Source organism: Colias eurytheme, chromosome 25 (genome assembly GCF_061535395.1).
Source record: "Colias eurytheme isolate Ceu_HAF_F1 chromosome 25, ilColEury1 Martin Lab GWU primary, whole genome shotgun sequence".
In the NCBI taxonomy this organism is placed as follows: domain Eukaryota; kingdom Metazoa; phylum Arthropoda; class Insecta; order Lepidoptera; family Pieridae; genus Colias; species Colias eurytheme.
Window position 1 is genome coordinate 5,616,995 of NC_143004.1, and position 16,033 is coordinate 5,633,027.

Sequence of the window (16,033 nt, forward strand, 5' to 3'; positions counted from 1 at the left end):
AAAAATGCGTCTGGAATTTTGTAATCATTTTTTACGTACTCAGCGTATGCCTCTATAACCTCCTTTGAGCTTAGTATACCAACAGTGGGACACCCTGTATATTAAAGGATATTATTATAAATAGTACTGAATTATTGTTGTTATTTGGAAATTACGTACTTTACAATAGCATGAAATCGTGATTTTAAACATACATATTAGAAATAAATCGCATTTTAACTGATGTATCTAAAAAGCATGAACGCTTCGGATTTTTTTTCATATCGTAGTATATTTTACATGAATGGATTCATTTCTGTAAAGCATTTCATTTCAATTATTTTAATACTTGCATGAAATTCAGATTCATCAAAGACATTGTTTTTATCAATGAAATGTGTTTTATTTTTTAATTATGGTTCTTTGCAAATATATTGCAAACTTAGTTTACCATTATGTGATATCCATACTCGGCCTCAATTACTTAAATATTTCACATTTAGCAATTTCTACCTCTGACGGTGCTTGCTTTAGCTACTCCCTTTGGCACTAGACTTTTTGGCTCTACACAATGGGCAGCGTTGGCCCAACAAATGATGGTCGATACTTGCCGCCATTATGGCGATATAAATAACTACAATGATGGCCGATCATAGACATTTAGGCCCTCTACACTATCGTGATTGCTTCTACGCCAACGCTGCCCATTGTGAAGAAGGCCCATTAGGTTATTTTTGTGTGACCTGACGTACAGAAAGAGTTACAAGCTTTTTAGGGTTTATTTTTTAGAGTAAGAAAAGGTTGGCCTGAGTTGTGTAAGATTATGAAAAAGGGATTTGGAAGATTACAATTTTTGTTATGAATAAAGCAAATTCAGTTTTTTAATGTCTAAAAGATTCGAACTAAACGGGCTTTTAGTTTAATCTTCGAATTCATTCTTGAGCTTTAGGGTGCACTCACACACATCAGTCACCGTCAAGTCACCGATGACTGATCGGTGACGGTTTGTGTACGTATCCACAAACACCAGTCACCATCATGTTGTCCGTCAGTCACGTCGCCGGTTTGACTGAATCATTGAACACATACATCAGGTTAGTCAGTGATTAGACGTGTGTCACGCTAGAGAACATGTAGCAATTGACGGTAGCACGACGCTGACTGAACTGAGACGTGACGGCACCGGGTGAGTGGGGATAAAAGTATGATACATGTATGGAAAGATTATTTGACGTGCCTGACCGGGGACGTCACTGATAGATTTCGTGCCGGCGACTGTCGTGTGGGAACAGAGTCATACTAGAACTATTGATACATATTTTTTTATAATCCTGTCCGGTGACGTGCCGTGACGGTGACTGATGTGTGTGAGTGCACCCTTAGGCAGTAAAGAAATTGAAGCCATTTAAAAAAACGGATTTTATTTTTACCAAAGCTGGTGAATAATAGTTGTCACACAGTTTTATTTCATGTTTTTTTTATATATTTTTTTTTCAACTAAAGACCTTGAATCGTATTTTTCTAGAATTTAAGATTATCGAAAAATTGAATACGACGAAAAATGTTAATAAAAAATAACCATTGTGTACGCATTCCCTAAAATTTTATCTTCGAAAATTTCTTGACTGTTTTGTGATATGTGATTGTGGGATTTTAATCGGAATTTTTTGTACCTGAATAATGTTGTTTTTTTTTTGTAAAATCAGCGTAATTTTTTTTTATTAAATTTCTAAAGTAGGATCTTCATTTGTTTTATATCGTGGTGGTTTATTACCACATGCACAGGAAGATATTGCAAATAGCATATTAAAATACTTTAAGAGGAAATGCGGTATTAAAAAAATGTCTTGCTTAGGCCTCAGACAGAGTTTATTCTTGTCCTTATCTAACGCGAGCACTTAGAGAGTGACAGCGATAGTTTTTTTTAATACCTTATTTAAAAGTGTCTCCCACCACATTTTCTCTTAATACCCTGATTGAAATAGATATGTTCATAGATAATAATAATATTCAACCAGTATCAGTTCAAAACTTAATTGTAGTTTAGATAAGCGTAAAAATCTGACCCCGGTGTTACCATTTCTTTACTTTTGTCGTAAATTGAAACTGTTTTGGAAGTATGCAAAGCGTAATATAACATCCCTGTGTTTCAGAAATAAAATTAAATTCCATTAAAGTACCTAACTTACTGGAAAAATCTTAAAATAGTAATTATATTGAAGCATCCATGGACGTATAAAAAAAGACGGACGCCGTATTACGAACAAACAACGTGAAGCCACCATAGTAAGCTAGCGATCGTGTAAAGACAATAAACACGCACACACTCTCACCATAGTAAGCTAGTCGGCCGCCATTACGTCGTGAACTACGGACTGATTAACTGCGTCACTATTTCACAAAAAATATTTAAAATGCCGTCTTGCGTGGTTAAATGGTGTCGCAACAGTACAATTTTAAATAACAAAACACAAGGGATTACATTCCACAGGGAAGCAAGTTATTTCTTTTATGTTTTAATGACAAAATTATTACGGCAAAATTTATAGAAAAAAATACAGCCGCTATTGTCATCAGGACAGCTGTTGCCATGGCAACATGGCACACACACATGGATGTTTCGCCGCCATTACTAGGCTTCACTCAATGTTTAGGCGATATACCGTCCGTCTTTTTTATACGTCCATGGAAGCATCATTCTTTATCTGGATTCCTCCTACAATCAACGATTGCTCAATACGTTGCCTAGCAACGGTTTTGTTTTAAATTCCTTAGTAAAAAAGAAACCAGAGTAAAATCTTTCAAATTCGTAATTTCTCTTGTGTATATTGTAATATACGTTAAGTATATTATATAATAAAATTAAAGTACATATTATGCTTTAATATTTCTTTACGCGTAGATTTAAATATTATGTATTTTTCATGGAAGTATGAAAATTTAGTAAAAACAAAGATTTTTGCTTCAAGGATACGAAAGGTATGACTATCATTACAAATGATTAAATTTCAAGATATGGCCGTAATTATGTAGAAAAATAATTGTTGATAGAATTGTACATAAAAATCTTTTAGTTTATCGAAAGAGTGTAACATGAGCCTACTCTTATTAACTACAGGGCCTCGTATTTTTTATTTTTTTATTGGACTAAAAGGTAAAGTTATCGGTAAGAGAGCTGTGATCAGACTAGGTGGTTGTGAATTAGTGTGGGTTTATATGTTCTATTGCTTTTTCTAGGTATCTAGTGTAGGCGAATCCGAATTTTTGCTTTAATAACGAACAATTCCATTTTTTTTTGTATTTTTATAATTTTTAGTGAATTGCGTTGTCTATGGTACATCGTAAAATCTAAAGTTAACCGAAATGGGTAAAATCTTATGAATTTTTTTTGTATTATATTAAAAATCTGAAAAATACTAGAAGTATTTTATACCGATGTGTTGAATGCCCAATCGCCGACTATTCGAAGTGTATCATATAAATTGTTAGTATGTAATAATTGTATTATAAGATTTTCAAGCATTGTGTCATAACTATGTGTGGTGACGTAAATAAAGCAGATTGACGTATTTGGTTCTTTTATTTTGTACTTCCCTTTTGTGTATTTATTCGTGTAAAACATGTTTGTCTATTAATTGATTTTATACACATGAATTCGTGATGTTTTGCTTGTATTGCTTTGAATATTTTGCATTACAATTAATAAGTTAGAATCGCAATACCTTCTAAATTAAATGAAAACGTAAATGCAAAATCCTAATTAATTTTCATTTAAAAGTTACTACTATACTTAATTCTTAAATCAAATTATAACAGATTAATCTATATTGAAGATACCTACATATAAAAAGTAGGTTTCTACCCGCGGCCTAGCTCGTTGTGACAAAAAATATTAGCAATAATTACTGCCTTACATGTCATATTTTCAATACAGCGCCATCTATCGGATTTCATAAAGATCGGTCAGGTTCAAAATATAAGAATTCCCACATACAATGGAATACAATGTTTTACAGTAGAATTTGTAACTCTAAGGACGCTTTCAATTTATGCCGTACGGAGCGTTTTGTATGAAAAAAAGAGGATCATCCGTGCGCCGTACGTCTGACGCACCGCTTCGGCACCGCAGCCGTCCGACACGAAACGCATATATTGAAAGCGCCCTAACCTTCTAACTATACCAAGACACAACAATCATATCCAAAAGCGCTGCGTTGCGACGCTTTCTATATTTTGAGTGTGAACTTTGTAGTTACATAACATAATTTTACTTATATGTACTAGGTACTATAAATTACAAGCATGCACACAAATTAAAAAAATGCTGCGTAGGTATTATCTATTGCTGTCCAAAATTCGCGAGTAATCAGTCAGTGTTGGTTTTCTTAGGGTGTTTGAAGAATGTTTGTGTGTAATCTCAGAAATTAAATAAAACCTGCCAAATGCAAGTCAAACTAGCGCACTAACCTATTATTAATATCTCAATGGCACTAACTCATTTTTTATTATGTTGTGACTTGAAATTTATGCTTTTAGAAATTTTTCCTATATCTGTGCTATAAGACGTTGATTTTTTATCAAATTTCAAAACTGTGTTCACGGTAAGTACCCTGTAGGTTTTGATACCCTTGCTAATGTCGAAATATGCGAAAATTGGTAGCATAAAAGGCTGTCTAATCTTTTTGATTGTGTCGGGTTATAAGTTCGATTTTTACACAGCTTCAAGAGACCCTAGATTTGAGTAGGTATTCAAGGTATTCAATATAAATTTCTGCTTGATACCTACCTCCCCACTCCACGCTTTCCTTATAAAAACAAAGTGATCCTATATGGGTTCAATTTTTTCATTTTGAGTTTCGGAACCCTAAAAATATGTACTCGTAATTAGAATTTCATTTAATATGACTGTTTTGTTAAACCAGCCTAATTGAGATATTGAGTAATTAATGTAAAGATCGATCAATCATACCATAGTTAAAAGATGTCGTCGTAAAAAGTCAGAGTGTTTGTTGTGAAAGGGTTGTGAGGTAACGGTTATTTCACAGGGTTATTTCAAATAAAACAAAATATTGTCTCATAAATTTATTTATTGGAACAATTCACTACTTTGTATGATATGAAACCAAAAACAGTTTTGGTATTAACGTCGAAAGTCGAAACATTTATAATAAACATTGCACATTCTAATTCGTCTAAACTACACTTACTATTCTAGTAACAGACCTATATATCATATAAATCAACATTATATATTATGTTCAAGGTAACAATATTTGCTATTTTCGAAATAAAATTATCACTGGATATGCTATATATCAGTAGAAAAGTAACAAAATTTTATATTCAACCTTACGCTTAAATTATGATCCTAAATTTTTTGGGATTTTAAATTTTATTTATTGAAACGTCATGGATGATGATCACTTACTATTATAAATTATTAATAACAAATATAAATCATATCTGGTTATACTTTATATTCTCTACAATAATTCTAACTTAGGTTATTGAATCTTAGGTCTAGAATTTTATAAAAATAACACTGACCACTGATATACTAAGTTAGTTAGACATGTACATATAATATATGTATACTTAGTTTACTATATTTGCTTACAACAAAAAGATAATTATTTTGAACTACTAACATAAAATAGCAATTTACATCCAAATATGTATATTAAATATATTTTTTTCATGATCTACGTTATTATAATAAATATAGCCTGTATGACAATTTTGAACAACGTGTAACTACATATATACTCTTTATATTTTATAAAAATCGACATAAAAACATTATATTTAGAATGTCTGTATAAATTTTTGCTTATTCACTTAAAAATAACAATAATTACTTTACTTAACACTAAAACACTTTAATTGTGACAACTAAAATAAATAAAAATATTTTACAACGTATGGAAGACATGGTGATTGCGTTGTTTCTCCCTTATATTTAGAATTAAAACTAATTATTATGTCAATACATTTTATTCACTAACATCTAAAGTACAAAAAGTACGGTAGTTTCCAGATCGAGCTAACACTAGTTTTAAAAGTTTTAGCTACATCAACACATTTTTTAAGCTATTGCATAGCTTCTATCGCGGGCCTTGAGCGCGAGGACCGAATCCAGAAATTCCGTAACGAAAAAAACCTCACGCTCCCCACTCCGACGGGCACGGAGGTGTGGCTTGAAGGCATAGCATGCAATAGCTTTACCGCGGCAGTCCCCGAGTGCCACACGTCTTTTATATTTTTTAGATTATGTACGCGAAATTACCGTCCTTTTTGAAACTATAGTTAATTATGTCTAAGCTACTGTTCCTGTAACAGCTGTAGGGCATTTTATTTTATGAGATATATATTACACTAGACTTATTGTACTAATTCCCAACAAGATCTCGAACAGGCCAATGAAATAAGTTCGCCTTTTTTGCAAAGATTTAATAATAGACCCAGAGTTATTTCTGATAGCCTATTTGACACTTTTTGTAAACTTCCATACATATTAAGTCATAATTATTGACAGATCAGAATAGGTATATCAGGAAGCTTTAAAATCGGCTCTTGGTCTTGTAATGGCTATATTTATGCTTATTGTTCTCTCTCTCTGATGTACTGCAATTTCTTATAGGAGTGAAAGAGATAGCTAGTTAGTAGTATCTTTATGCAGTAGAAAAACTTTTAAAAGCAGTCTCTCTCACGCTAAATAAAACAAAAATGCTGTGTTCAAAGAGATACAGTAATGCGAACCTAGTCATTTATGGTCTAACAAAATTTGTCTGTACAAGAATAAAATAGCTTCGTTATCAAATTTGTATGACTGTATGTCAATTCTAGTAGCTACATCTAGATTCAAAATAATCTTCTACATTAACTAAATAACTTATTGAGCAAATCACAAACGTTAATTCAAGTTTCAGAACTGTTACTATATTTAAACGAATTTGTATATTCCTAAATTACCAAAGTAATTTCTTACCTAAATTAAACTAATTGAGCGTTGTCTCAAAATCAGTTAAGACATAATATTTTTGGTATTACTAAGTAAAAGAGCACCGTAAGATCACTGCAGATAGTCGTTGTCAATAACGAAGGATCAGAAGGAACATATCATTTTATTAAAGCACTCAGTTTAGTAAAATAAATATTTATATATTACCTGAACCATTGATGAAAAAAAGAGAAAAAACAGGTGTCACTTACATTGGTATTGCTGTTGCTTTCGCACCGCGTAATGTGACATATGTGAAAAAGAGATGGATATAGTTTCAGAGGTTCAGGTTATAGAACAATGAAGTTGAGGCCTTTTGAATTTTATTATGATGTAAATAAAAATATAATTTGTATAAATATAGTGTACATATAGAAAAACATAACATAGTGCAAGTGCATAAGATAGGTAGCTAATTGTATATGCTCATTTAACAGTTTTTTAAATCGATTATCATAAAATATGTTTACTCTTAATAAAATATCTTAAGTATCAACAGAAGTATATAATTAAAAACATGATTTTGAGATTAATTCAAATAAAGATTTCGATTTATCAGAAAAATTGAATACCTCATAAATAACGTATTATTAATTTTATTATACAAAAATATTAACGATTAAATTAAAATTGTACACAAATAGAAGATTCGATCGAGGTATTTAAGTTTTCTGTAATATTCGGAATATATCTATCAAATATCAACATATCATAATATCACTTCATTTGAGCCATATTTTTGCTCTCATATACATGAATTGTCAAGTGAATCAAATTTGTACATTATAAAAATCTAAAATTTCATATCAAAATATGCGATGTTAAATTAAATGGCGTTGTATGTGTACAGCATATTAATATAACTAATTGATGATGATCAGTTGACCATGAATATAGGCCATTCGGGGCAGGCCGCGGGAGGGGGGATCGGTATGGGGGACCCGCCTCCTACTGGCACTACTTCGGGAATCTAGAAAGAAAGAAAAATGAATTTAAAACAACACATTATATCCTTAAAATATACTTTATAAGTTGATAAGATGGTACCTTAACTTAAAATATATAAGTGTAAAATGAAAATATCTAATTTCGAAAGTTTATTCGAACTTTTTAAATAACAATGTCAGCAACACTGTTAAAAATCATAATTATGTATTTATAATCTTGCTGGTTTTTTTTTTTCAGAAAAAAATTCATTCTGAAGGTAAGTGGTAAATATTTATCTGTCTTATGACGACTCAAATGCGCTTCTAGAAGTTTAGTTGAATAAATGTTTGAGTTTAACAAGTGATACTATTTTTACAATTTTATCCTAACAAGATATATATTCATAATAAGTTAAGTTCATTTGCAAAAATACAATACACATATAAAAAAAATATTGGAAAAACTCACTTAATGCTCTTACCATAGTCTGTGGGTGGTGCGGGGGGTGGTAGTAATGTGCGGGCGATACCGGCGGGGTCGGGTAGCCCCAGTACACCAGTGGGGGGGGCAGAGTGGGGCCCATGGCCGGGTAATAGTACGTTATGGGACCTGTTTGGATAGATACCACCTAATTAGAAACTATTTTTTGTTATTATTTTGTAAAAAAAGTTTGTATACTTTTTGCTCTATAGTTCGATTTAGATTTAAGGATTGTATACGTAATTTAATGCAAATTAACAATTAAGAAATCATGCAGATAAATGTTAGTCACAAATATTTTTTATCCATATATGTACTTAAGATAGTATGAAATGTGTAAATATTTTGTATTGCTTTATAAGAGTATACCCGCTTAAATCAAGCCTAATATTTTATATTTTCATTCGTATACCCATCGCTTGCCAATACGCCTTTACATATAATATAGATCCCATAAATGTATATTGTAGAAGAATAAGTTAAATTGACCACTTATATTCCGCTGAAAATATTCAGACAAGAAAAAAAAAGAACTGTCAAATTTGCCGCCAATCTCTTGACATTTGTTAGTGTTGCCAGTAAAATTTTCAGCGAAACACACATCGTTTTATACACATAGACGTACAAAATGTAAGGTAAGTATGTAATTAAAATGATGAACACTCACCAGGTACTGAACGCATTAACAGTCCACCAAAGCAGTGCTCAACTTACTCCCACCAAAATAACTGTTACACACGACGCTGTTGTCTAGTCACCAAGCTACTCTGCGGACTTTACCAAACTTATGCTCTCCTGGTACTTTTCACCATATACGACCACAACTTCTGGCATTTACTTTTATTTTCTTATTTAATTAAATCAACATTAAGATTAATTTAAATCTATCTGTATATGAACAAACATATTTAATACTTTATAAGCTGTATTTTTTCTAGAAACTTCTAAAAACGAGGAGTTGTAGTCGCTTTAAAAATGCGATCATATAAGGTCCCCATGACCCAACAAATGGCACACGATACTTACGTTCCGTGACTGTGATACATTCAACCAAGGACCTTAGACCTGAACCCATGATGTTTCTATAGGAAGCACAAATCCTCCTCTACGACACACTGAAGCTCCCTTTTCTGTCACCGAACCATGCAGTCATAATTTAGAGCTAATAGCTTGAGCTTACTATACGTGGAATATCGGATTTTATAGACCATTTTATTGATATTTCTGTGAAATTACTTCATAGAATAAATTGCTCATAAAATTGGCCATTTTTGTGATAGATATTGATGTGGTCAAATATTAATTAAGTCTTAATTTCGTCTATCAATAAAGTTATAACTGACATTAAAGCTGCTTTTTTATTTACAATTATGGCAATGAGTGTAGACTTTGCCATTTCAAGATGTTAACTGTATTCTAGATTCTAGAATCTATTAATAATTGCCATACGTAAAAACAAAAGATCTAACTTATACCTTAAATAACTTTTTTTACGTAGTAAGCTCAGCTCGAAATGTTATTTCTATCAAGCCCAGTGTGCCTTGAACCAAATAAATTTACTTTTTTTCATAGTTTATTACACTTGTGCCAAATTAAAGCTATGTTAGGACGCGGGGAAGGATGTATGACTGTGCTATCATGTATACTATATTTGTGAAGAAAACTGTGTACAATACAAATATATAGGAAATGATAAATTTATATTGCCCACAACCTTAGTAAATCAGGTTTTTTTATACTTTATGATAGAACGTTTACATTAGAACGTTTTTTTTATAGTAATTTTTTGTGACAAATTTTGTTCCATTTATGGTATATTTTCAAATGCGTGTGTAGACTTTAAAACTCGCAATCGAGGCAATAGTTTAAGATTATTTTAAACCAAACTCCACCGGTTCCCACAACCCAAAATGAACACCAACCAACTTACTAATCAATTATACATAATACTTTATATCGATTCACCATAGTAATATAATTATGATATCTGCCTAAGTCGTTAAAAATAATAGGATATTTATCGCCTAAGACCTGCTTTTTATGCCACATATACTTACCACATACCAGATACATAGTACAAATAACCTTAATTATACCTTATATAATAAACAATGAAGTTCCCTTCAATCTGCCTTAAAACTAGATAAAATGGTTGATATACATAACCTACCCAAATCCGAAAAGTTAGTAAACGAGTACACGTACGAGCAGAGACAGGGCAAGCATAGAGTCGATTTTATTAAGTCAACGACAAAATATCGTCCACGATATCCGACACGATATCGTCCCGACTTAATATAACCGGTTCTTTGTTAGAAGCTTTCCTTCACAAGTGCTTTAACAGTAACATAATAGCACAGCCAACCAAATACCAGTGAAACTCACAATATCACGATCTAACGAAAATCGATTTATTAAGTATAAAATAAACTAAAATTAACCAACTAATATAATTATGATAGGGGCTCTAACAGTATTAGAACTTACGATTCCTTATGCTATTAGAAATTCAGTTGCTTAAATGTAACATGAAGTGAAGCCAGTTAATTGTATAAGTGATCAAAGAATTATTGAATTACAAGACAGTGGCTTAGTGATCTCCAGTCACTACACAATGAAAGACAATCTTTCCAAGGCCCAGAGATAGTTTGAATAAAGCAAGAAAAGACAGTAAATATAAGAGAAGGAAAGCCAGAGGCAGTATAAGATCTAGTCCAGTGATCTCCATTGTTCCATGAGCACAGGCCTATATCGTATATAAGATTAACACTGCTTTTGTGTCAATGACTGGAGAGACCCATAAGTAACCGCAATTATAAGGTTTCGAAACACAACCTATTATACTAGATATATGTATGTCATAGTAATGTAAGGAAAAAGTATTCATTATAACTGTCTAGTATACTAGCTTTGTTTCTGAACGTCTATAGATAAAATCGACTTGACATAAAAACATAGAGAACGCCAATATCAAGCCGATTTCGCCATTTTTTATAGGATTCAAGGATGCCTCAGACCACTTATGCGTTTATATTGGGAAGCAACCTTACAAAACATGAATGTTGCCATAAAACCATCTACAAAATTTTAGTAGTTCCTCAGCTATAGAGTACTTGAACCTCCACTAAGCGGGTAAATACATCTAAAGCTTACGTTGTCTTACACTTCTTATTAAGCGGGAGTAAGCTGACATTTTCAAGATATCTAAAAACGCCATTTTTTGTCACGTCTCTAAAATAGTTATATATAATGATAACGGCGGAAGTCCCAACCTCAAATACCATAATGCCAATAAGCTAATTCCGTGTACATTTCGTATTCAACATAAAATACAGATACGTAATCGTGTATCCGACCGCGATGTGCTCGGGAAAACGGTATAAATTATCCTTTGAGCCATGCAATCTGAAAGAATCCTGAAGCGAATCATGCTGCCCTTGTCAGTCAAACTACGATAACGTCACAACCCAATAAACCAGTTAATTACATATATAATAAATTCAATCCTTGGTTTAAAACTTATCCATACTCAATAATATAAAAATGTCAATTTTGAAATGTCTGTGTAATATTCGAAGAATAACTTTTAACCAAGGATGGAAAAATCAGGTTTATAGTACCTATAGTAGTTAGTGATTGTCTTACCAACTTACCTTTAAGTACATTTGACACTTGAAGTAATAAATAATAAATACATAAAGGGTGATTATTATAAATATAATATGAATGTTTATCGTAGTTGTTTTATTGTAAAGGTATAAAAGGTTATTTTTTATTTTTAAGTAAGTACTTTGAGCCGTGCATTTTGTAATATAGTGTTCTTATTAAAAAAAAATAAAGAGTAGGTATATGGATGTAAGTCCTGGAGTGAAAGTTGGCAACTCAATCATCTTCAATATAAAGTTGGATTTTTTTAGTATTATAGGACAATATTATCAATAATCATTTGAAATTTGATAGCATTGAATTTTTCTAACAAATAAGATAAAAGAGAAATAAAATTCATTAATTCGGTAGATTATTTGGGTTATGACGTTTTAAAGTTAGCAATTTAACCGACAAATGAAATATAACGAATTGTCCAAAAACTTACCGGAATCTTAACCATACATGCTCATTTTCCATCACACAACCCGCTCGGATACAAATACAAAGTTTGTAACGATTAATAAACACATATTCTGAATTATTCTAGATACTTTTAAAATATTGCAACTTTAACAATAACTTTCTTTGATGATCATTTATCAAAAATATTATAAGTAAAAAGGTGTAGATATAAAAGTGAGATGACATGATTCAATTGTCGTGAGCGAAAAAGAGACAACTGAAGTAAGTACCACTCCTGGAGTAAATAATCTACACACTTTTACTTATAATGTCATTGTCATTTATTGATTTAATGCGTTTTTATGAAAAAAAATTGTTGGTAAAGTTGCAACATTTTATTATAATTAGAGATGACAGAACATAGATTAGCCATAACACCATGTATATATGTGACTTAAGCCCCCATACCTATGTGAATTTAGGACAATGTAACACCAGACACGATGACGTTAACTAATATAGATAATATTGAGCTTTAAAGTGTCCATAGATAACCAATTTAGTATTCTTTATGGCCTTCAATTGTTAGGGGTGAAGGTTGTATGAGTTTTGGGATTAGGAAGGATCTGGACAGGATTAAAAACAGTACCGTTTCACGATACTAAAACACGCCTTAAAAATTTAATTCATTATCAATAAAAAATAACCTAAAAATAATCGAAAAATCATTACCTCTAAAGTGCATCAACAAAGTTGCCATAAACGTTCACAATAAAATATAAAAAGTGTAAACTAATCACAATAAGTGCATTGTACTGAAAACTACGTACATTAAGTACCTAAATATATATTTTATAAGTACCTATCTCAGACTTAGTATCAGCCTTAAATATCGGCAATGTTCATCAAAATGGAATGTCTAAATATAAATCACAACGTTAAACGATCACGCGAAAAAAAAGTAAAAAAAAACAGAACACAATAATTAATCTACTTAATTGTCAATGATTAACAACCTCCGATTTCCTTAAAATAAACTTCAAGAATTCAACAATAATTAAAGTCAGTAAAATTCAACAAAAACTGATTTCAAAAACTAATCTAGAGCTGCAAAAGCTATTAGCGTAAGTAAATTCATTTTTAACGAAGGCACTTCGCCTGCGCTGAGCTTGTCATATTCTTACCCTGTTAACGGCGAGAACCGTAAATATAACTAACAAACATACAAACTAGTATATAATAAGATATACCCGGATATGACGGAAAGAAAAAGCTGCCAAGATTTCATTGCGAATGTTTTTTAACTAAAAATGTATAAACAAGTACATCGTACTATTAAACACCCGGATAAGGGTGCACTCACACACATCAGTCACCGTCAAGTCACCGATGACTGATCGGTGACGGTTTGTGTACGTATCCACAAACACCAGTCACCGTCATGTTGTCCGTCAGTCACGTCGCCGGTTTGACTGAATCATTGAACACATACATCAGGTTAGTGAGTGATTAGACGTGTGTCACGCTAGAGAACATGTAGCAATTGACGGTAGCACGACGCTCACTGAACTGAGACGTGACGGCACCGGGTGAGTGGGGATAAAAGTATGATACATGTATGGAAAGATTATTTGACGTGCCTGACCGGGGACGTCACTGATAGATTTCGTGCCGGCGACTGTCGTGTGGGAACAGAGTCATACTAGAACTATTGATACATATTTTTTTTTAATCCTGTCCGGTGACGTGCCGTGACGGTGACTGATGTGTGTGAGTGCACCCTTATACGGATATGACGGAAAGCTGTCGAGAATATGGAATTCATCGAGAGGATTAACGTTTTTGTGCGTTTTCTGTATACGTATAAGATTATATTTAATTCATATTGGTTTTGATATGCGTCTTTTATCAAACTAGTTAGTTATCGAAGTGTAAATTGTATTTTTTTATTCATGTGCGTTTTCTGTATACGTATAAGATTATATTTAATTCATATTGGTTTTGATATGCGTTTTTTTATCAAACTAGTTAGTTATCGAAGTGTAAATTGCAATTTTATATACATTCGGATAATACGGATACCTACGACGGAAAAATAAAGCTGTCAAGAATTTAGAATTCATTGCGAAAGATTTTGTGTATACTGTATACGTAGCGCGGTCTTCAAAAACTTATCTGAATTCATATGTTTTGGTTTTGATATAAATGTTTCATTAAAATATTTAGATATCAAAGTGTAAATTGCATTTTTATATACATTCGGATAGTACGGATATGACGGAAAAATAAAGCTGCCTATGGAAGAATATGGAATTCATCGCGAAATATTGTTTTTTGTGCGTATATTAATTCATATGATTGGTTTTCATATGTCTTTTAACAAAATCTTCAGTTATCAAAGTGTAAATTGCATTGTTATAAACATTTAAACACCCGGATAGTACGGATACGTCGGGAACATAGACAACCCAGCCGGGAATTGAATCTGATTGGACATTGATTGGATTGACCCGGGTATACCCGGGGATAGTGTTGTTCCATACCCTGCTGGTAAGGCTGTGGGCATAGTCGGTACATTATATGTAGATAACATTGGCGATGTATTCGCGTATGAAAATATAGGATTAGTAGTTGCGTAGGACAGCATCGGTAACGACATAGGTATTTGCTGCGGTACGTATTGTCGTTTCGCGGGCGGTTCTGTAGGCGTAAACGCGCGGTCGTAAGTTCGTTTCGCGGGGAGGATCGGGAGGGAGTATTGCGTGGGGGAGCGGTACGGGAGGTAGAGGGGAGGGCGGAGGGAGGCGAGGAGGAGGTTCTCCTGTTGTCGCGCGATAAGGCTCTGGTGCGCGATGTGGTGGGCCAGCAGGCGCGGCGGGAACGTACCGGGGGGCAACTTGGGGGAGGTGGAGGGGGTGACGCCGCCCGTCAGCACTAGGTTCATGTCGTCCCCGGAGCACTGGAACACCTGCGGGGGGTCAGTATGTGACGTCACAGAGGTTTTTTTTTTTTTTTCGGTGTAAGTTCAGTGGGAAGTTGAAATCGCATTTTCTTGCGAGCTATGGTTGTAAATTGTAATGTTTTTTGAAGATTCACAAGTGCTTTTAAAATTCAAATTCAAAATTCAAATTAAAATTGAAATTATATTTATTTGCAAGAATGTAGTACAAATTATAGATGTTTTAATTACAATATTATGTGGCTACTACAATATTCTACCCATTGGTTGGGTGTGCAAATATTAAAATGAAAGTTGATTAGTCTAATTATTTAAATATACACAATTCAATTTTCACAAACGCACTACGATTTACACGATTATATCACACACTTATCACACACAATTCAGTTTACACTACTTCAAAGAAAGTATAATTGAATGAATAAATATTGGAGTTTGAGTTTTAGAGATAACTCGAAAGGAAAAAGTATACTGCGCTATGTTAATTTCTACATTTATAATTTTTGTTCAAAATATTAATGAAGTTCCTTAAAAAGACTAGTGAAAGAATTTTCATAATATTTAGAAGTAAAAAAGAACAAGTAATGTATCTGTTGCGTCTTTATTTAAATAAACTCTAACTAGAGAATAATATT

At 32.6% G+C, this 16,033-nt stretch overlaps 1 protein-coding gene across 3 annotated transcripts in view; it reads right to left on the reverse strand.

Moving 5' to 3' along the window:
• Positions 1-7,567: 7,567 nt before the first annotated feature.
• fus (epithelial splicing regulatory protein fusilli) overlaps positions 7,568-16,033 on the reverse strand; it is a 97,583-nt gene continuing 89,117 nt past the window's right edge. The window contains exons 14-16 of one of the 3 annotated variants that reach the window (XM_090116016.1): positions 15,323-15,404; positions 8,388-8,515; positions 7,568-7,949 (exon numbers count right to left, since the gene is read on the reverse strand). In XM_090116016.1, the coding sequence (XP_089972142.1) occupies positions 7,857-7,949; positions 8,388-8,515; positions 15,323-15,404 (303 nt within the window). In that variant the 3' untranslated portion in view covers positions 7,568-7,856. Of the gene's footprint in view, positions 7,950-8,374; positions 8,516-14,790; positions 15,405-16,033 lie in introns of those variants that run through there. The other 2 variants (XM_090116015.1, XM_090116014.1) reach the window with 2 other exon arrangements.